The sequence below is a fragment of the Sesamum indicum genome, linkage group LG2, assembly GCF_000512975.1.
Source record: "Sesamum indicum cultivar Zhongzhi No. 13 linkage group LG2, S_indicum_v1.0, whole genome shotgun sequence".
NCBI classification, from domain to species: Eukaryota; Viridiplantae; Streptophyta; class Magnoliopsida; order Lamiales; family Pedaliaceae; genus Sesamum; species Sesamum indicum.
In genome coordinates this window covers 11622155-11646171 of record NC_026146.1, presented here as the reverse complement: position 1 = coordinate 11646171, position 24017 = coordinate 11622155, and the positions used below count along the sequence as shown (strand labels likewise).

The 24017-nt window shown below is 33.1% G+C and overlaps 2 protein-coding genes across 2 annotated transcripts; one reads left to right on the top strand and one right to left on the bottom strand.

Moving 5' to 3' along the window:
- LOC105155833 (14 kDa proline-rich protein DC2.15) lies at positions 5948 to 6615 on the top strand. Its single transcript, XM_011071806.2, has one exon. The coding sequence runs from the start codon at positions 6023 to 6025 to the stop codon at positions 6434 to 6436; it is 414 nt and encodes a 137-aa protein (XP_011070108.1). The 5' UTR covers positions 5948 to 6022; the 3' UTR covers positions 6437 to 6615.
- Positions 11546 to 16542, bottom strand: LOC105155832 (cation/H(+) antiporter 15). Its single transcript, XM_011071805.2, has 3 exons — positions 16118 to 16542; positions 13416 to 14414; positions 11546 to 13343 (listed from the first exon to the last, which is right to left on the bottom strand). The coding sequence occupies exons 1-3, from the start codon at positions 16337 to 16339 to the stop codon at positions 12069 to 12071; spliced, it is 2496 nt and encodes an 831-aa protein (XP_011070107.1). The 5' UTR covers positions 16340 to 16542; the 3' UTR covers positions 11546 to 12068.

Sequence of the window (24017 nt, the reverse complement as noted above, 5' to 3'; positions counted from 1 at the left end):
GTTATGAAAAGATGATGTTACATCTAAGAATAAAAAGTTTATGTTGAAGCTTTGATGTGGACCATCAACGACTTGCCTGGTTATTCCACACTCTCAGGATGTGGCATCAAACTAATAAAGAATGACTCTGTTGTGGAATGCAAACTATGTGTTGACGATTAGAGATTGCACATAAGTAATGATATACTCATCATTATTGGTTTTTTAAAATAAAAGCCACAACTTGTAGAGATGCAGGGTCCTTTGATGGTACCACAAAACGCGACGTTGCACCATAAAAATTGTTAGGAAGAAAAGCGTTGCAACAATTAGATTGCAATTGATCGAGTTCTTACATAGTATAAAAAGAAAGATTTAAGAAGGAGATTACGAAGTCGACAATTACAGATACCAGAGAAAATACTACTAAAATCATAATAAACATTTCGGCTACGCTCGCAAAAACTACGACCAACAAATCATTGCATGACTAGTTAGCAAGGATGTTCATTTTCAACCATATCAATGAACTATGGTTAAATACTATATTTATTTACTTGTACTGTTTATGCAATAACAATTAAAACTAAAAAATAAAACACAACACCTTTTGGTACGTAATTGATCTACAATCCCGTGTAATCAGTGTCGGCCAGATACGCAGATCACTCGGAAACTGATTGATGTAATGTTTGCAAGTTGGGAGGTTGCCTATCTCAGTTAAGTGGATGTCCACGAATGAAGCCAAATGTGTTTGTAAACCCGTGGGCCGCTGCATGGCATAACCACACTCATTCCACGCACTCGCGTCAACGGCGACGAAGTAAACCCGACGCCCGGTGCATGCATGGATTTGGAATGTGAACTTAGGCCCCACACCTCGTCCACTGTCAGCAGATACCAAACCCGTGATACTAATCATGTCAACTTCTTTTTTCTCACTCTCTTGTTATTAAAATAAGCCATGATTAATGTTTCATGCATATTCAAGAATTTTCCCAACTATGGTGTGTATATATATATATATATATATTATTTTGGTCTCAAAAGTGTTTGGTAAATTATTTCAGAAGTTGAAAATGGATCTGGTTTATAATACGTTCGAGTTATAATTTTTGACAGGATTTTTAACTCCAATTCTATAAGTGCTAGGTGCTTACAACAATCATTCCCTAATCGATAATATCACATAAAAATATTTTAAACGACACCTGTAAAAACTTAATTTAAGAAATCGCGAACTGTGGAATACGTGATCTTGTGTTTTATACATATTTTTTTTTCTTATTTCTTTTGCACGCGTTCACAATTTTTAATTCAAAATGATTTTCTAACACATCACTATCATTTGAAAATCATGGCTGGAGCGGACTTTAAGGCTAAGGTGTCTTAGACCATCATATTAGTATGAGATATTATCCATTCGATCAATGATTACAAAATCATTCATCGTTGTGGTCTAGTGATTAAAATTAAATATTATTACACCCACATTATACATTTGAATTCTGACAAAAATATTTAGTGGCCCAATTTTCCTGACGGGTCTGTGGGCTCCACTCCTGCTTTCTTATTTTTAAAAAAAAAAAAAAACAATGGTCACAAAACATCTTTAATTTTTCCTTTTTCTTGTTCTCACACGTGGAATGTTCTTGTTCTTACATATGATAAGTTAATTATTAAACATTATACTTTAATAATCGTCAAGTTGTTCAAAATTAAACTGTCCTAGTAAACATTCTTAGTCGAGTATATTAAGGACAATCAAGCCAAAATTAATTAATTTTCTCAATACTTCCAAATATCATCATATGCTAAAAGCGTGTTAGATCTTGGCTATAATATGACGGGGATCAGAAACAGGAATATACTCACATGATCATATGATTTGCTTGTATATTTTAAGAAAATTTTAATTCGAATTAAGTTTGGTCAAATTTGAACCAATCACATAGTAGATACAATATACTTATCGTGTAATTATTGTACATTTGAAGTAAGTAATCAATCACATGACAAATATATATAAGTACGATGTAATTGATTTGGTTCAACCAAACTTAATTTGTGTAAGAATTTCTGTTATACCTATGTATCAAAGAACAGGTTTTTGCTCGACCCCCCGAAGTTGCATTTATTTCAAGTTCAATTAAATGAAAACAAGGACTTAAAGTTTCATTTCGTTAAGGATTTGTTTGGATAATTAAAAATTAAAAAAGATTTCAAATCTTGCAACTTTTAGTTCTAATTATATTTTATTGAATATCAATAGATTTCACAATAGACAATAAGGTTATTTAATTATTTTTTTTTTTATAAAATTCGAATCCATCAATTCAAAATATAATTCAAGTGAAATCTTAACTAGCTAAAGAAATTAAATTAATTAAGTTTATTAATTAGTCCTTTGAGAAAATCATATTTTCAAAACAAATCCACACTTTGCCACTAAATATAGAATGTAATTATAATTATAATTATAATTTTAAGAGGTGGACCACTAATTTTATAAGAGCCTTATACAAAGCATTAAACGTCCTAACCTCAGTAATATACCCTATAAAAGATTGAGAAATCAAACTGTAAGCACACGTGAATTAACTTGGATGCTATTCAATCCTGATAGTGTATATGGGGAAAAATATAGAATTTTAATTCTATAATTTAGGGATGGTATTTTTAGTTTGGTATGTATTGATTTTTACAATTTAGTTCTCTAACTTTAAAACATTGACGATATTAGTTGTATATAACTTGCAGACGATCTAATAAAAATAAAATTTTAGTCCTGTAATTTAAGATAGTTGGCATTTTTGGCCTTGTATAAATTAATTTATTGGACTAAAATTACAATTTAATTGGTCATATATGGTCACATGCAATTTTCGTGCAAAAGATGATAAAAATTGCCAAAATTTAAAGTTATCGGATTAAATTGCGAAAATCAATTCATGTCGGACAAAAAATGTCACTCTTTAAATTATACGACTAAAATTGCAATTTCTCCGTGTATATATATATTGGAAGTAATTTTCAATTAAATTAACTTTCTCAGACTTAATTACTACACATAAGTGAATTAAAAAGTTTCATCTTATGGTATGCATTCCTCTTATGTTTCTTGGTTTTGTGTTTTTCTGTTTCTCTTTGTTCATTAAAATAAAAGATAAAAGATAATAATTAGACATGCAATATTAGCACATAAGGGGCGAGTTGATGATGACATGTCCTGCGACCAGCCGCACTGATATTGGCAATATCTGATAGTGTCTGCTTCTTCACTCTTTCAGCCACTGATTACTCAAATTCTCATAAGCAAAATTTTCCTTGATTTCAGGATTTTATTAACTCCTTTAGAATTTTATATTTCAGCTTTGGAAATTAATGAATAAATCCAAACAGCCCCCCACCCCCAAAGGGAAAAAAAACTTAGCACACACATAATATTATTATTACTATGATAATATTTAGGATAAATTACATTCATACCCCTGAAGTTAGGCTTAATTACTCTTAGAGATTGTTGTAATTACAAATGTACACCCTATTCAATGATAAAATTTTACGTAAATACTCTCTCGAGATACATTACACTAATATCTTTTTAGGGGATGTACCTATAATTTACAGAGGGCCCGGGTGTTTTTATAAGTAGACTTAACTTTAGAGGGCATTGCGTAAATATGAGATTGATTGTCCTTTTAATTATTATCGGGTGGTATGAATTTTTATTGTCACCGTTCATGAGTTTTACTCTTGGAGGTCTTCTATCATATTTTGATGTAGCACTAAATTTACTACAAAAAAATAGAAGATTAGCGGGGAAAGAAGATCACGTAACATTTCCAATATTGGCACTAATTAGATATTTTGGGACAATAAAGGAAAATAGTATTTTTGGTCTCATAAATTAGACACATCTCACTTTTGGTCTCATTCATTACAGATTAACACCTTTAGTCCCGTAAGTTACAAAGATTAACACTTTTGGTTCTCGATTTGTTCGTCTACAATTTAATATTGCTAGACACGTGGTCGTCAAGTATTTTTATTTGGAGGGAAGATTGACGTGTTTTCTAGCTTGGACCACTTTTTGGGGACAAATATAACTATATTTGAGGAAGAAAAGCAAACTTGAAGAAAATTAGGGCAAAAAAAGGGGATTTATCTCTTCACTCACAAAAATGGAATCTGATCACTTCCCATGTTTCTGTAAGTTGAAGCTATGCAGAAGCAGCACAAAGAATCATATCTTACACAAGTGAAGATGCAGACCAAATGGAACATTAATATGCTACCGTTGGAAGAAAGGCCAATTATTCCTCCAATAAAAAATACTTACTGGTCACGTGCTAGGCATGTGACATACACCATTAAATTGTAGACAAAAAAGTGGATGGGGATCGACAATGTTAATTTTTATATGGTGTGGGACTAAAAGTACTAATCCCATTATAAATGGGACCAAAAATAAAATGAACCTAACTTGTAGGAGCAAAAATACTATTTAACCGGACAAATAATTTTACTTTGTCATGATAATAAATTTCATGGTTTTAAGATTATTGCATAAAATTTTTAGTAACAAGAATTAGTGATAAATAATTGTGCATAAAGTTGTACAAAAGGCAATTGATGTTATACATATATATGACCACGATGTATAGTGATAACAAATAATTTTTGTCACATAATTTGTATTGTCATTATATATGCTGTTAATTATTTATAGTGGTAATTTTATATACAATTTTTATCATTAATAATTATAAGTGACAAAATAAAAATTATCGTCTATTGATATTTATATATATATATATATATATATTTAGCATTGTAGTCATTTAATATATAGTGACAAACATTTCTTTAAATATATATATAATATATTTAGCATTGTAGTCATTTAATATATAGTGACAAACATTTCTTTAAAAAAATTCTAATATTCATAAAATTTTTATTAAATCAAACTTGTATTTAGCTCTTTCTTATACAATATCTAAACACTCTAGAAGAAATATTACTTAAGATATTAATTACTATAGTAAATATAAAAACGTGTGGCAAATATTAATTAATCAAGATTGTACAACTACTGTAGACTTTTGTTTCTACAAACAAGACCAATACATCAACCCAGTTAAAAATCATAACATATATGTCTATAGTTAAAATCATGACAAATATTAATTAACTATATATATGATGAAAACTTAATTTTTTGTATCGATCTTGTTTTACTGTTATGAATATAAAATTAATATATTATAATTTTAAAATTATGATCTTTACAATATATGGAGTAATTCTTTTTTTTTTTTTTTTAGTAAAATGGATATTGAGCTTGGGTATATACACACAAAAGCCAGAGTTTCAAACAGCTGCTAGGCTTTGTTTATCTTCATAACATGAATATCCAAAGAACAGACAGATCAAGAACCTATTTGATCTTGCACTTGATTTGATTAAAAAAGAAAAAAGAATTAATGATAAAATATTTCTTACCTCATGTTCCCTTGGACCAGCATCCTTCATTAGGGACAAAAATCATAAAAATCATTGTATCAACTTGCAAGTGTGAAACCATCGAATAATTCCTCAAGAATCAACTCATCATCCATCACTAATTTTATTTCTAGGAGAGAAGAAATTCACACAATTATATATTTAATTTCACAACCCCAAACCCTTATCTTCCAAGCTTGAAAGTCCACCTTGTTTTTACATTATTTATGACTCGATTTGAATCTTCTATCACACTTTTGTATCACATATTAATGTAATAGTAATACATATAAGAAATATATCCTTCTCACATTATAAAATACACATTTAAATGTGACACGAAAACACGAGATGGACCAATCTGCCCACATGGATTTTCCCTACCATTCCCCCCACCCCTAATAAAAAAAAGAAAAAGAAAACATATTTTTCACCTATAAAACCCCAACCCACTTCACATATTTTCATCACACACGGCCTTGAAGTACAATACACACCTACATTCAAGCCAATTTCTCAAACCTTTCCAAGTAAAATGGCTCCAAGAGCTACCACATCAACTGTCCTCTTGCTTCTCCTCAATCTGCTCTTCTTCACAATGGTGAGCGCAACTTATGCTCCTTGCCCTCCACCACCCAAGACCACTCCTAGTGGCGGGGGCGGCCACGGCCACGGCCATGGCCACAAGGCCAAGTGCCCAAAAGATACCCTCAAGTTGGGTGTGTGCGCCAACCTGCTCAATGACTTAGTCCATCTGGTGGTAGGAACCCCACCCAAAACCCCCTGCTGCTCACTCATTGGTGGATTGGCCGATCTCGAGGCCGCCGTCTGCCTTTGCACAGCCATCAAGGCCAACGTCCTCGGCATTAACCTTAACGTCCCAGTTTCCCTCAGCTTGCTGTTGAACTATTGTGGCAAGAAGGTTCCCTCTGGCTTCCAGTGTGCATAAGCAAGCTCCAACCACTTCAGGGCTCCGTGATCAAGTGTTTCGATATGTATCTTCTTTATTTTTCTTCCTTTGTTGTTTAGTTTCATGCAGATTGCTTTTCATTAATGTGTGGAATTATAATGTTTCTCTCTTTTTGTGTTGAACGCAATGATATACACTATGTTTGTTTTCATTTTCAAGTTATGTCCAAAGTGAATTAAAATATATCCAATATTTGTTATTATATAAAAATATATTATTTGGGTGTTTTTTAACTGTTTTAACATAAATACATATATATATACACACACATATATACATAAATATATATAAAAAAAGACATTATTTGACAATTAACAGTAATTTTTGTCTCCCAAAATACAATGTTAAATATACAATACTTATTTTAAATTATCTCCAAAAATAAATCCAAAACATACATACTATCTCTAACACATATTTATTATTTATCTTTGTTTTCTTCTATATCTCCACAAAACACAACAAAACACTTAGGAAACAAATCCAAATGCTATGCTAGTGTTTTTTTATCTCAACGTGAGGAGAACACTCGATTGACATCTTTTTACTAGAAAAATAATGATTTTTACTACAGTTATTATAATTAAAAGAACAAAATTAGCTGTTTTTGTGGCCAAAACATTAGTCATCCCAAAATCACGACAATTTTTTGGCTATGGTTATCATGATGAATATTGATTAATTGTAGTATTCATTTATAATGATTTTTAAATTGGGGTAATTTATAAAAAGCAAAATCTCAATTTCTTTTTTGTAGTATCTATATAAATGCGTTGCTTATCAATGATATACACATGTTTATTCAATATTAACAAAAAATTGATTAATCGAAGTCCGAAAGATTATAATTTTAGTCCCAATGCACATCGAGGACAAAATTTACTGTAAAGTGCAATCTGGCTTAAAATGTGGGTCTTACTTGAGAAGCACATATCAAATTCCAGGTAAATTACATTTTTGATCTTATAAGTGGATCTATTTTCAATTTTAGTCCCACACTCAGGTCAATTCGCACATTTAGTTCTATATGTGGATTTTTTTTTTCAATTTCAGGACCAAAGGGGGATTCCGTTAAAAAATACCAAAGGAAAATGTTGATCTAATCATACAAAGTACTTAAAAAACAGCTGGATTCAGTAGCACTAGAACTGAGTTTAGTAGCACAAGAAATTTGATAAGGTAGTGACACTAGATCCAATTAGGATACCTAGGATAGATAGTACTAATATCGTTAAGGATTACACAGTTTTAGATCGAACACATAGCACTAGAACTAGGTTTAGTAGCAGGATATTATTTTCGAAAGATAGGATTACAAGCTACAAAGGAAAAGAGGAGTTGTTAAAAGCTTTAACTCCTCAAGCAATTATGGTAGATAACGTAAAACTTAGATGCCTTGAAAGTTTGAAACAAATTCAAGTTATATTTGAAATCATTAAGAAAGAAAATTATTTTACTTGTGATGACTTATATTATTTGCTGCAACCTTTGTTGGTAAATATGAAGGCATGATAGAAATAGCAGGCCATGAGATCATGGTTGCAGGTGCTGTAGGACGTAAAAATAGGAGTATGACTTTAGGGTTTAATTTTCTCGAATATCATAAATCATTGGGAAGAAAAAGTAACGGTATAGGGTGTTACCATAAGGATTGAATAACTAGTCTAGTTTGTATACGCATCTATATTGCTATGTTATATGATCAATATAAGACATAGTATTTTTCACTTAGATTGACTCAGGATTAGAATTTGCACAACAAAATCTAGCATTGTATTTGATTTTATTTTCTGAGTGTTTTGTTTTGTATTTTGGAGATAGAGAGAGAAAAATAGAAATAAATAAGTGTGTGTAAATGTTTGGATTTATTTTTAGAGGTAATTTAAAATATTTAAAATAAGTGGTGTATGTTTGTTGTTGGATTTGGGAGACAAAAATCACTGTTCATTATCAAATCATGTCTTCTATATATATATATATGTGTGTGTGTATAGTATTTTGTTTGTGGTGGAATATATTACATACTATTTATGTTAATTAATTATGTTGGGAAAGAAATTTATATTTTTTAATTTAAATAATAATTTCAAATTTAATAAATTATTAAATGAACTATAGTAATGTATTAAAAATACTTTCTTTAGATGTTTATTCACAATGATAAATTTTAATAGATAATTCAAATAATAAAATATTTTACTTAAGTATGCAGTACTGGTATATTGTTATGTACTTCAATTATTTCATTCAAATAGAAATTTTTTCAGCACAAAATATTGAAAAGGTTAAAATTGAATATGATTGGATATAAAAGTTAAATCCAGAACAAAAGAAAAATTTGTACACATTTGACATGTTAGTGAAACCTTCCAATGTGTCCTCCATTGTTATTAAGGGTAAAATCCATATTACCCCATCTGATATCCAAAATGTTTAAATAAATCATTGTTATAAAAAAAATCATATTATCAAAGGTGCACACTACCTCTTGGTGCATTTGAACATAAATCTTATATTGCAATGACAAAAATACTTTTTTTTGAATCAATAGTTTATATTTAATCTAATCTAAATTTGTGGCTCAAATTTAATCATGCTCATAGAAATAAAATATATTATTCGAATACGTAGGCAATTATATATTTTTCATATATAAATATGTGTGTATATATATATATTTATATTTATATGTACATATCCTATATCTAGTTTTCTTCTCCTCCCATATCTCCACCGTCCAACCACCTCCAGATGTGAGCTTACCACTGTTGAAAAGTCCGTCTAATGGCGAGTTTCTTGATACCCCGCGCACCGTAAATCTCCAATCCGTTAGCGAGTTATCTCAATTTTTGTGCTAAAAAACCCTAACCTGTGCCCCCATATTCTATCGCTTGTTTATTTGTCGTTCGACTACCTCTCAACGCAAGCTTACCATTATTGCGAAGCCCGTCCAATAGCCATCGAAATTCTCCAATCTGTTGGCCATTTATATTTATTTTTTTGCTAAAGAAACCCTAACCCATGCCCCCATCTTCTATTGCTTTTTTCTCCACCGTCTCACCACCTCTGGACATGAGTCTACCACTTTTGGGAAGCCCATCCTACAATGAGCATTTTGACTTCCCACCCACCCCCAATTTCCCATTCACCGAGTTATCTCCATTTTTCTATTTTATATTTTTTTTGGGTTTTTTTATATATATACATATAACTTAAATTATCTTTTGTTGGACTACCACCTCTCAAGGCCAAAAGACATAAAAAACAAAATAAACACCTATATAAGATGTCCAAAAATGAAATCCAAAGGTTAAACTCGTTTTGGCTCATTTGGGGAATGGGCCAAAACCAAATCCAAACACAGCGTATATTTTTCCTTAGAGAAGCTATGGAAACCTTACCCGTTTGTAGGAAGGGATTTTCACATAATATCCTAATACTCAATAAGGGAACACAAGAAATAAAAATCATAATTGGAGGAGTATTTAGAACACCTTGATACATAGTAAAAACACCTCCCATCTACTTTCATGATACAAGTGGATATATTTTGTTTTTAAATAATATTCAAACCTTTATAAAATTGTGTTGATGGAACAAATGCATAACACCCCTTGTGATATCGAGATGAGCATACTAACTCCTTGTGGAAAAAAAATTTATATCAAATTACTTTTCTTGTGTTTTTCTAAATGAAGCAAATTATCCCCTCAAAAGAGGTGGTATGTTACACGTACTCCCTTTGCATCTAACGATGATTTTCAATCGATAAAATATTATTTTATATATTAAATATATAAATATATTAATAAAAATAATATATATAGATATATATACACCTTCTCTTCGTCTTCCTCCACTGTCGACCGCCTCCTTGCCGTCTCTACTGTTGTTGGGATTTGGGAGGCAAAAGTCATCGTTCATTTAAATAATTTCTATTTATATATTTATATATATGTGTGTATGTATATATAGTATTTTGCTTGTGAGTGGAATATATTACATAGTATTTATGTTAATTAATTTTGTTGGGGAAGAAATTTATATTTTTGTAATTTAAATAATAATTTTAAATTTAATAAATTAGTAAATGCACTATAGTAATGTGTTAAAAACACTTTCTTTAGATGTTATATTTGCAGTGATAAATTTTAATAGATAATTCAAATAATAAAATATTTTATTTAAGTATGTAGTACTAGTATTGTTATGTACTTTTAAAATTTGTCAATTATTTGATTCAAGTAGAAAGTTTATTAGTACAAAATATTTAAAAGGTTAAAATTGAATATGATTGGATTTAAAATTTAAATCCAGAACGAAGGAAAAATTTGTATACATTTGACATGTAAATGAAATCCTCCAATGTGTACTCCATTTTTATTAAGGGTAAAATTCATATTACCCTCTGTGATATCCAAAATGTTCAAATAGGTCATTGCGATAAAAAAATATCATATTACCAAAGGTGCACACTACCCCTTGGTGAATTTGAATATAAATCTTATATTGCAATGACAAAAATACCTTTTTCGAATCAATGGTTTATATTTAATCTAATCTAAATTTGTGGTTCAAATTTAATCATGCTTATAGAAATAAAATATATTATTCTAATACATAGGCAATTATATATTTTTAATATATAAATGTGTATACATATATATTTGTATTTATATGTATATATCCTAAATTTAGTTTTCTTCTCCTCCATTATCTCTACCGTTAACCACCTTCCGACGCGAGCTTACCACCGTTTAAAAGTCCGTCCAACGGCGAGCGTTTTGATGCCCCACTCACCGTAAATCTCCAATTCATTAGCGAGTTATCTCAATTTTTTTTGAACTTATGGGAGTAAATCTGTTGAGTCGTAAAACAATGCGGCTAAAATCACAAATGAAGTAAGCTATGGAAAGTAAATTACAATTTTCCCAGAATGGGCATGGCATCAGATTAGGAAGGGGCCTAAGCTGGGCCCTGAAATCGGAATGCTTTCCTCTTACTTTTCGGGTTGAGGAAGAGAAAAACACTGTTTAACTTATACAACTTAGTTCCACTTTGAGATGAAATTCGGAAAAGTCTTGATCAAAGGCGAAAGGCACAATCCAAGCATAGTGGTGGAGCTATTATGAGAAATAGAACAAAGATGAATAAAGAAACGACTGATACACTATGGACTACCAAGTACAGCTGATCTAGAATTCATGCTATCCCGTAGTGATAGTCTATCCTTAGAGAATCTGTCAAGTACATCTTCTACCAGGTTGGATGGGGAAAGTTCTCGGCCTGACTTTGAAGGGATACTGGATATAATCTCTAATAAATACACACACTAGCTTGTTGAAAGCGGCCGGGAATTACCTCCGAATGGACGATGCCAGAGCTTGTTCAACGAGTGATTTCAGATGACCATATCGAGCGATTTTCTAACAAATGATGTTTCACTGTATGTATTGCACGGAATTTGTGTCGTTACTGTAACAAGATCAGGCTAATAAGGAAAAGAAGAGAAATGTAACTCTGCCCATATTAACAAATCTACAAAGAAGTTTATCTCCCTCCGAACTCAGTATTATGTGATTGTATCTTCTAAAGTTCTTCAGGGCTGTGGTTAGAAAATAGCCGTGTCCTGTGGAGGTGACCGTCGTTGTCCTGAATCAGGCCTCCCCTGCTGCTGAGTTGGGCTATCTGGCATGCAGATCGTCGTGTCTCCAATCGTCTCCATCCCTACGTATTGCTGCAGTACTAGCACTGAATATGTGGCTAAAAAATCTGATGAAGCTAATAAATCGCCAATTGCACCGAGCTCGGGGCACTCACTCCAGTCGCTAAGACCAGCCGTGAAAGGTGATATCACAGCCCGTCCCTTGCCTACTATAAATAAGTCATGATTTCCATCGATAGTCCTTATTGCTGCCACTGTTTCTTCCCCATGATTCACTACTTTCTCCATGTACATGACTGCAGAACTATGCATCGTTATCTCCCTGAACTCGTGTATACATTTCTCGTCTAGCTTTTTTTCTCTATCATCATCTGTCTCAACTGTTAATGTTTCCTGTCCGCTATTAGACTCTGTTGTTGTTTCTAGTCCGTTATCTCCAAGCACAAAACGCATCACAGTGATGTTGTTCCCCGGATGTTGAGATAGTCTCCACGCATATGCTAATGCCTCTCTGTCATCCGGCCCGCCAAAGAATAGCACTGCTATGTGGTGGAGTATTTGGTTTTGCGATAATCTTTTTTGCCCATTGAGGCCACGATCAACAAGTATTCCAACTGAACAGGGAGCATGGGCTAATACATTTTGATTAAGCATGCGAAACGAGGAATTAGTGTCTTCCATTCGTCCATCCACCGTTTGGTGTTTGTGGAAAGGGATGATAATTAACGCCGCACGTTTGTCCTCAGCCAGGTTGCATATGTCTTCGTGGATCGTGGAGTATTGGGAGATTGCTGTGAAGGGGGTCACCGACACAAATCCTCCATGCTGTTCAAAGTTTTGGAAGGCATTGAAGATATGATCGGATTGAGCTTGCATGCGGTTGATGGCCGGTCGACCTGATTTTCGAGTGTACTGGACAATATGCACTGCTGATGCACGGCCAGAGAGCTCGACAAGGTGGAGGACGTATGTGGAAATTGGTGATTTCTTGGTAGGGTGGGAGGCTTCAAGCAGCTGGATGATTGTTGGAACATTTCTTGGAGTGTGCACGCACACCACCACACGAAATTCTCCATCTGGTTTCGTCCTCTGGATCGTTCGCCTTTTGTAAGCTACGCGTTTTCTTGCCGGTCTGTATAAGGTTGTGACACCCGGTTGGACAATTGAAGTCATAACAACTGCCACAATTACCATAATTGCGAAAGTTTTATCGTCAAGAACCTGCACGAAATGATATATTTATTAGACATTCATAGGTATTATTGTCTAATTTGAGGGATCATCAGGTAGTACATTTTGGTCTTTGCCCACATTAAGGACAATAATCTCAACAAGGCCTTTGGTGTTCATGAGCAAACCAAGTGTTAGTCCTTCATAAAATGGAATGTCATAGTACAGAGAAACAAGAAGAGTTCCTGTAATTTTTCCGGCAGAAGCAAGAACAATGACGAGGGCCAGAGTGGCCCATGTCCCGGCACCTTTTATTGATGTAACGTCGGTCTTGAGTCCGCTAATTGCGAAGAAGAGGGGCAACAACAGCCCCAGAACGAAGTCCTCCAGCCTCTCAATGAGCGTTACACCGATAGGACCATTAGGGATAACTAAGCCATAGACAAAAGCCCCAAACACGGAATGTGTTCCAATAGCATCTGTTATGAAACCAGAAATCATAACACCACTAAGAATTAGGCATATGTAAAACTCACTGACTGATTCGCCTTCCGGGGTTTTCTGTATGATCCACAAAATCAGAGGCCTTACTACGTAGATGCAGAAAACAACAAAAGCTGCAGTCCCCGCAATCACCATCAATGAATTCAGTGACCAGTACTCGTTCTCTGCTACGGCAAGGGCAACGGCTAATAGAACCCATGCACACATGTCGTTAAGTAAAGCTGACGCCATAGCAATCTTCCCAATCTCCGTGTTCACAAGTTTTAGCTCTGCTAGGATACGTGCAAGCACTGGAAACGCGGTGACGGAAAGGGCAACTCCTAGGAAGATAATGAAAATCCCCAGCTTGACATACTGCGCGCTCTGGTGCAGAATGAAGGAAAACGACACGCCTATTAGGAACGGCAAAATCATGCCCGTAACAGCAATGATCACAGCCTTTCTGCCGCTGCTTTTGATCACTTGAACAATGTCCATTTCTACTCCAACAAGGAAAAGGAAGTAGAGAAGGCCTACGTTCGCCATTGTCTCAAGAACCATCACACTTCTCAGCGGAAATAGAGTGATGGAGAACTCGGTGCTTCTTCCCAGGACTGATGGACCTAATATTACACCACCCTGTCACCATTTTGAGGTAGTGCACCATGTTGTTCAGTAAGTATATAGTAACAAGTGCTCAATACAGGATTTATTGTAATTTTATTGATTGTTTATTAACAAGCAAAAACTACTAAAAGAAAAACTGATTATTCCTTTATTATTAAGCACTACACTTTAAGAATCTTTGCAAAAAGATACTATCTACCACAATGTGATAACTTAAGTCTTAATCACATTTAATTTTGCCTATCGCCAAAGTATTGGCCACACTTTTTAGTTTTAGCAAATGTTTTGGTATCGTTTGTAAAAATAATGGCTAATAGTCAATCCGCAACCATGATTAATTAGTATCCGCCATAAATATTTACTTCTAATTATAATAATTTATTATAGTGAAAAGTCGTATTTCTCCTGGTGAACGTTATGCCTTCTTATCATGATAATTGAAGTGCATATAAGTATTAAGTCCACTTTGGTGATTTCATGCTATTTCATAGGTTATATATAAGCACCGCAAAACCTTTTCCAAAATTATAAGACAAAAATCTTCTTTTTTTTCCTTAATCTTAAATAATTAGTATTTGGGAATTATTAGTGTGTTGTATAATTCTTTTAATTAAAAGGGTAGTTATGAAATAGGCTATTAAGCTTGAAGAGAACACTATTTTTTAAGGTTGTAGCCACTTACAGAATTTGAAAAACAACTTGAGACTAGTGAGGTACGCATGTTTCCGTGTTCGGTACCAAGTACTCCAAACAAGGACTTATACGGGGCATCAACACGTCGTGTTATTGTCCGACATTTTTGTAAATAGATGCTATGATTATTATTTATGAAATTTACTTTAAACTCAAAAAAAGAAAAAAAAAATAAATAGAAAGCCACAATTTTAGGAGAATGGAGCATATATTTTACTATGTATTTATGAAATGGATTTAAATGACAGTTCAAATCATCTAAGAAATGTTAAAACAACAAATATTTTATTATTATATATTTACAATTCTTATTGCTAAATCCATCCATTTAATTACAATATAATTTGTTTTCTTCATCTCTCCTAAAAATAGACTTTAATTTGTTCCTAAAAAAATTTAATTGGTGATGGGAGACCTTACTGTGGATGGATTAACTTCAATTCTCACTGCATGGTCCTCCCCTTCCAATCAAGACTTTCTTAAAGAACGATAGCTACAATGCATGCATCCTCTCTACTATCTTTCAAGGAAATACTCAAATAAACCAAGAAGGATTCATTGCATTTCAATAATCTCAATTACAAATGACAATCAAATCATATAGATAAGGTTTTAAATTATGCGAGTCTCGAGTCGAACATATTGTTATTCAAATTTATTTAAATTTCTATCGAGCTTGAAAATTTATATTTGATTAATGTTCATCGAGTATAAATGAGTTTTAATTGGATCAAACATGAATCAAATCAAAGTAACTTGATTTTTTAAGTATATTTTATTATTTTTATACCAACCGAATCGAGCTCCAATCGAGCTTGAAAGGTTATTGAACAAAAAATATTGTTCAAGTTTAATTTATTAAGTTTAGCAAATCGAATTTAAATGAGCTTTAACCAATCAATTTCAGCCAAGCAGTTTGATTTAATTCTCATCCCTACATATCGACCATAAATCAGATCCATAAAGACTTAAAAACGATTAGGAAACGGAAATTAAGAGGTCGATGGAATTGCAAGACTTACAAGAATCTCTGCAATGACGCGAGGCTGGCGAAAGGGTTTCAAGATGAACACAAGAATACGCGTCGTACAAATGATGAGTGTGACTTGCAATACGAAGAGCGGCAGCGCGAAGTCCAAAGGGTCTTCCCCCTGCCAAATGCCGTTGGTCGTGATCATCGTCGGACTGTAGCATACTATCGCATCCCTCGACTTGTTAGTTGAGATCGTCGCCCGCTCTGACATTTTTCCCTGAGTATATGTATATATATAAGATCTTTACTGTGTATATATCTCTCAAGCTTGCTGGTTATGGGTGAAGAAGTCTGTCATGCATGTGCATGCACAGTCGGGAAGTTCCGATGATACCGTCAAAGAGTGGAACTGAAAGGATTAGAGGAGAATGAGGCAACTGAGAGAGAGGATAAAACTGTTTTAACTGTATTTTCATGGAAAGGGGTTGCTTGAGATGTTCTTGAATGGTAGCGCGGCTGATCAGGGACGGTATGCTCTAATGTACAGTACTAATTATTTCTCAGGGGATGGCTAAATTTAGAGAAATGCTCCACTACAGCTTGACCATTTGTTTACTGAAGCTACGTATAGAGAATTAATGAATTCTAGGATATGGGAAACTAGTTATTGTTGCTCACTTGAGTTTGAAAATATTGGGTAAATTATAAGCAACTCCCTTGAAGTTATTGATATAGTTATAAATACGTTTTTGTTAATGAAAAATTACAATTACTTTCCTGATGTTTGATGAGATTATATAAGTTTTGGATGAAGGTATGAAATGGTCAATTTTTGCTCTTACTGTACTTTTTTCGTTTTTTAGAAAAAAATAATTCTTTTGTAAAAAAAAAATCAGATGGGGTGAGTGAAAAAATTTGAAAAATTATCCACTTATTCCATAAAAAATTAATAAAATTTATAGTTCTTAGTTCAACGGGTATTTTGTTTAGTTTAGTACAAAAAATGGGTAGAAACCTAAGATAGACTAATGGATTGGGCTAATTATTAAACAACTATTAGAACGTGGGTGCGTTGATAATTTTTCAAATAATGAAAAAATATTTATAATTATTATGAGAGATTGTTGTAATTTATCCTAAAACATTAGTATGAGATAATATACCAATGTAATGATAACATTAGATTTCTACTTTTAGGGTTTATGTATGTATTAATTGTTGATACTGTTTATATCACTCAAAGAACCATGAGCAGTGTTTGGATTCATATTTTTGCATTTTTTGAAATAAGATAAAACACACTCAATGTTTGTTTTTGTGTTTCTACACCTTATCTGTGTGTTCTTGTTTTTAAACTTTCTATATATATTTATATATATAATATAAAAAAGACATGATTTGACAATAAACTGTGATTTTTGTCTTCAAAAAATACAACATCAAACATATAATATTTAAATATAAAAATATATATAAAAGAGATATGATTTGACAATGAACAATAAATTTTATCACCCAAATCCCAATATCAAACCTACACTTATTTTAAAATATTTTAAATTACCTCAAAACACAAATCTAAATATTCAATCTATTTTCAACACACTTATTTATCCCATTTTTTCTCTCTCTATCTTTAGAACATAAAACAAAACACTCAAAACACAAATCCAAACATAAGGATGATTTTTAGACCCACAGTTTAGGAAATGTCAAAACTAGACTTGGTTTTGAAATATTCAAAATTAATTCTACAGGCAATATATATTGTATGGGAAAATCACACTTAAACTTTAAAAAAAAAAAAAATAGACTTTTCAGCCATGAATTTTGTGATGGATTTTTAGACTTCTTGTCGTCCCTTTCTAAATTTCAGAACGGACAAATTTTCGAAGAATGAAATACCATCGAGTCAGAAAAAAATTTCGAATGGAATTAAGATGGAAGATACATCTGTCACAATATCTAGAACGATTTTCGAATGTCCGTCCTCTCTCTATCCAGCTGATGGAGAATTATAAATTCTCAATTTCAGACGATTATACGGATATTTTTGTGAGGGATTGTTTTAGTCTTATCATTATAATTTGGGACAGACTTTCAGACGGGCTTTGGGATAATGCAATTTTATCTTTCTAGGGCGACTTCCATCGCAATCCGTCAAAAGATAGCTTTTAATATTTAGACGGTTTTATCATCGAAATCCGTCCTAAAAGATTTGATCTATTGTATGAACTTGGGATGGTTCTTTTGTGACGATGCCATCACAAAATCCGTCCCTAAAATTTTAAAATATTTTTTAAAAAATGGTTATTTTTTGTTCTGAATATTGTTTAAATATGCGGTTAAATTTGAAATTGGAGACAACTTTTTTTCAAACAAAAATAATAATTAACTAAAAATAATTTAAATACAATGTACGATTTATAATGCGAATAAAAAATATCATAAGAAATTCGGGTAAATCCATTTTGACCCCCTGTGATATATAAAAATATCAACAATCTCCCTTTAAAATTTTTAATATAAAAAATCACCCGCATGTTATGAATAAATAATCACACCGCCCCTGATCAATTTGAGCCTATTCTTTTTAGAAACAATAACAAAAATACCCCTTCTAGTCAACAGGTCAAACTCGACTTATTAATATATAATTATTTCAATTTATAATATATATAATTTAATACTATTAAAATTATTTATAATATATAATTAAAATTTATAAAAAAATAAAATAATAATTATAAACCCCACCCCACCCCACCCCATCTTCTTCCCCCACACCCCCACCCCTCTCGCCTGCAACCCACTCCCCTTCCCTCCCCCATAGCCTTCTAGGCGGCGCAGGGGACCCCCATCTAGGTGACGTGGGCCGTCACTGCTGCTGCAGATTTTTTTTTTATAATTTAATTTAAATAATATTTTGTTATATAAATAATTAAATAACTATTATATAAAATAATATTTTATTATTAATAAAAATATATAATAATTTAATTAAATAATTATTATAAAACTATTATTCTAAATAATCATTATAAAGATAATATTTTATTATTAATAAATATATATAATATTATATATTAACTGTGAGAGAAGGGTAAGAATGTTAAAAAAAGAAAGAGGTACTTTCACAGAAAAATCGTATTCAAAGTGCCTGAGACCTAAATTTTGTAGGAATTTTTTTAAACTTTATTTTATATCACAGGGAGTATTTGATACTTTAATTTTTCACAAGGGGCTTTTTGAACATTCGTATTATCATAGGGGGTCTCTGGATTTTTGCCTAAAACATCCTATTCTAACTGTTGGGATAGATGTTGATCAGTAGGCTCCAGCTCTGCAGCATCCTCGGTGGGATGTTGTGTTGATTCCTCAGTTGGGATGTCAACAACGAAGGACGGGTGGATGGGGATAGGGCTATCTGTTGCAGGTCGGGAACAAATGTGGAAGCCCCATCTTGTTGCACATCACGATGAACACATACTTGATTTTATTAAGCTATGTTCAGACATGAGAGTTTGTCGACGGCGGGGGCAGTGGACATTGATTGTCGGGAGTTTGTGGTCCATAGGCAGGCTGCATGTGATTTTATATGAAAAATTACAGAGGATCAAATAAATGAAACGAAGCATATATATATATATATATATATATATATATATATTACAAATCAAACACAATATATATATATATATATATATATATATATATTACAAATCAAACACATCTATGATTTAATAATGGTTACTTCTCAAATGAGTACATCCACCTATGCTGCACGGACCCTCACACATGAGCCTCGTATCGCAAGTGAATAATAAAGTGTATCATTAAATCAAAAAAGGCTGGAGGAAATATTTTCTCAAGTTTGCACGTGATTACAACGATATTTTCTTCTAACTTTTGCATTTTGACATTTAGCATGGTCGAGCGTAGGACTTGAAATAGAAGGATGACCTTCAGAAACGCGCTCCACACAATCTCAGGAAGCATCTCGTAGAAGGCAATTGGACCAACTTGTGCATCAAAATGTGACAATCATGACTCTTCATCTCGTGCAGCCTAAACTCCTCCATGTCAACGCATCTAGTAAGGACAATCATGTTTCTTCATCTCGTGCAGCCTAAACTCCTCCATGTCAACGCATCTAGTAAGGTTAGAGGCATAACCATAGAAAATCTCAAACACCTCACTCACTTACATATTCTTCTCTATTGGTCCCTGTCCCTGGTATATGCATCTTTAAGCATAATGTATGGTCTGCGTTCGTTAACCTCAAACTCCAGGCGGTTATATATGTTCTTCAAGTCGTTGTGCATCCAGGTTATTCTTTGTTTTTTCCTTGACCATTTCGGTGTTAAAGATGTTCTCTAATATATTTTTCTCAATATGTATCACATCAAGGTTGTGCCATATCATGTCGTGTCTGAGTACGGAAGATCCTAGAAGATGCTTTGCATAGTCCACTTGTACACTATATTGTAACTTGGTGGGTGTGTCAATGGTTGTTCAATTGCAGTATTAAACTGACCTCACTCATCAGCTTGAATCGTGCAATGTTCTTTTCCTGCCAATTATTAGTGAAGGATCTTTTATTCCTTCTGTATGGATGGTCGTGGGGGAAAAACATTCTATGATAGTCAAGGTAGCACGCTTTTCTCTCAGGCTGTAGATGAAATGTCCATGTGTCATCTATACAAATAGAAAACGCTATAACACTTGTGGTATTCCATCCAAACACAATCCTATAAGTAGGAAGCTCACTCACGATCCACACTTGGTTCGTTGCGTTATTGTGAATCTGTACACCTGCATGCTACAATTGCAGCAACTCCTCGACCAATGGTAGCATGTACACATGGATTTGATCGTTAGGAACATATTTGGACTTCATACACATCCCGGGTGTAATATTATATGGTGTTAAGATAACCAACCAACACAAATACATGAATTCTACCAATGAGGTGCAAATCCATTCATGCACAAACCTAGTTTAATAAGTAGCTTAACGTAAAATCATATATTGACATATTTTTATTTTTAGCACCAGCAACACATCATACAACAATCGAATATTTCAGTGCATTTTCTCATCTCAAATTCACAATATAATCACTCAAATTAAATCAACCACCACTCACATATTTTCAAATAAATCAGTTTCAACACGAATCGCAAATTTATATAAAAGTAACACAACAAAGAAATAAAATATATATAGATTATACTAATTATTCACTTACCTCGATCTTACAACAGTTTACTAGCAAATAAGGAGTTGTTCAAAATCCTCTACTTTATCCCTGAATTCTATAATAAGTTATATTGCATATAATCGATCTATTATTCATATAATTTCTAATAATATTTTAATATTTTATTCTTATCGAAATACAAATCTTCATTTTGTTATTTTTAATGAACTATACTTTCTAAACTTCCCAGATGCATATTATCAACCAACCCATAAAATTTCATATACTCGAACCCCTTATATTTTTATAACTACAGTTCTTGATATATCCCTGAACTGAGTTATTACGAGAATCTCATATTTTCTTTTAATAAATATAATATTTCCCAAATAAAATTTTCTAATACTTCTTAAATATAATTTTTGAATATTTCTATAAATTTTCTATAAATTTCTCGCTACTATAGAATTTAATTAAATGGACAAAATGCATAAAACCCCCGTATATTTTAAAACGTATGCAAAAAAAATCCTCCTGTTATGAGAATGGATTAAAAGCCCCCCTGTGTTTTGTAAAACTCAACTCAATCGCCCCCTCTCTGTTAAATCCAACTAATGGTGTTAATATTTTAGAAAATGACCGTTATACTCTTACTTAATATATATTATTTTTTATTATAATGACCGTTGGATCTTCTTCGATCAAATATTGATCGTTAGATCTAATCAATTAATTTCAACTGTTAGATTTAAAAAAAAAAGGTCTAGATTCAACAAATTATTTAACTTATATTATATATAAATAATTTAAAATTTAAAAAATATATATTATTATTGTATATTAAAAAAAAAAAAGCTAAGTACCCACACCACCCCCTTACCCCTCCCTGCTGCCCCCCCCCCCCCCCCCCCCCCCCTTCCCCCCCCCCCCCCCCCCCCCCCCCCCCCCCCCCCCCCCCCCCCCCCCCCCCCCCCCCCCCCCCCCCCCCCCCCCCCCCCCCAAAATCGTTCAATTTTCTACAGTAAGCAGTGCTTCTGTCCAAAATTTCAAATGTAATTTTGCCTGAAATAATAAGGCTCTTGCAATCTGTAATAAGTGTTGGTATTTTCTCTCAACAACCCCATTTTGTTGAGAGGTATATACACACGTTCTTTGATGAACTATACCTTGTTTTTGCATAAATATTGACATTCTTGGCTAGTAAACTCAGTCCGTTGTCTGTTCTAATGGTTTTGATTTTCTTATTGAATTGAGTTTGAACCATATTATAGAATATTTCTAGCTTCTGCACCACTTGGTTTTTATATGTTATTAGATGAATCCAGGTGGCCCTACTATGGTCATCCACAATGGTAAGCATGTAGTGAGCATTAGACACAGAATATTGCATGTAGTGAGCATTAGACACAGAATATTGCTTGTATGGTCCGCATACATCCATATGCAACAATTCAAAAATATCAGAACAATGAGAATTATTGGAAGTAAATGACAACCTATGTTGCTTTTCCATAGGACATATATCACACAAACTCATAATCAAATCAGATTTATTTATGAATGAAATGTGTTTCATTACATCAGAAGAGGTATGTCCCAGTCTTCTATGCCAAAAATCTATCCCTTGTGAAGTAGCTTTCATGCAATGCAAGTCAGGTTCCTTGCTTGATTGATTATGATGTGAAGAGATACTGCAAGCTTCTCTATAAAGGATATACAGTCAGCCAACTAGCTTACTTAGAGCGATTGCCTTCATGGTCTGAGAGTCCTGGATTAAGCACTCATTGTTGGTGAATGACACCCTAAGTGGATTATCATGGCACATTTTGCTTACAGATAGGAAATTATGCTTAAAGCTAGGGACATACAGCACTTCATTAAGATTAATCTCCTTATATAACTGAATGATGCCTTTGTAGATTACTTCCCTTTTTGTTCCATCTGGTAATTTTATATAAGTAGGTGTCTTGAGTCTTTTATATCTCTTAACAGATTTAAAATCACAACACATATGAGTGGATGCCCCACTATCAATGATCCATGGCTTTGGAGAATGTATATATACATTTGTAATGGTTGATGTATTACTTGCAAAGTCTTCCAAATTTGCTGAGTTTGTAACATGTTCTCGTGTAAAGTCATGTTCCTGCATGACCTTCCTTATCTCCATTCTGATTAAGTCAGAAAAATTGGCTCCCATGTCAGGTATAGGTCCCTGCAGCCTTTCTTCAGCATTCACATTATATGCCTTGTTTGCACTTGTCTTTTCCATTTTCCTTTGCTCTAAGAGAGTTTTGTACCAATTTGGAAACCCCTTCAACAGAAAACAAGTTTCTCTGGTGTGCCCACTTCTTTTGCAGTGATCACAGTGTTGTGATCTTTTATCTAGTGGTCCTTTTCCCTTTTGTCTTTCTTCATTGCTGACTTGTCTTTTCATGCTAAAAGACCTCACCTTCATAGCTCCATTGTGTGCAGTTCCTACATAAATTGTCCATTGTTTCTCAACCCATAGCAGCATGGAGTAAACCTTTCCTATTGTGGGTAAAGGCTCCATTAGAAGGATTTGACTCCTTATGTGGTCACAACTCTCTTCCAGCCCCATCAAGAACTGGATCAACTGGCCTGATGTGTTCATCTCTACTATTTTTCTGCTTGATCCGCATGTACATTGGGGCAAAGGATTTGGGTCAGCTAGTTCGTCCCATAGCATCTTAAGTTTAGTGAAGTAAGCAGAGATTGTCATAT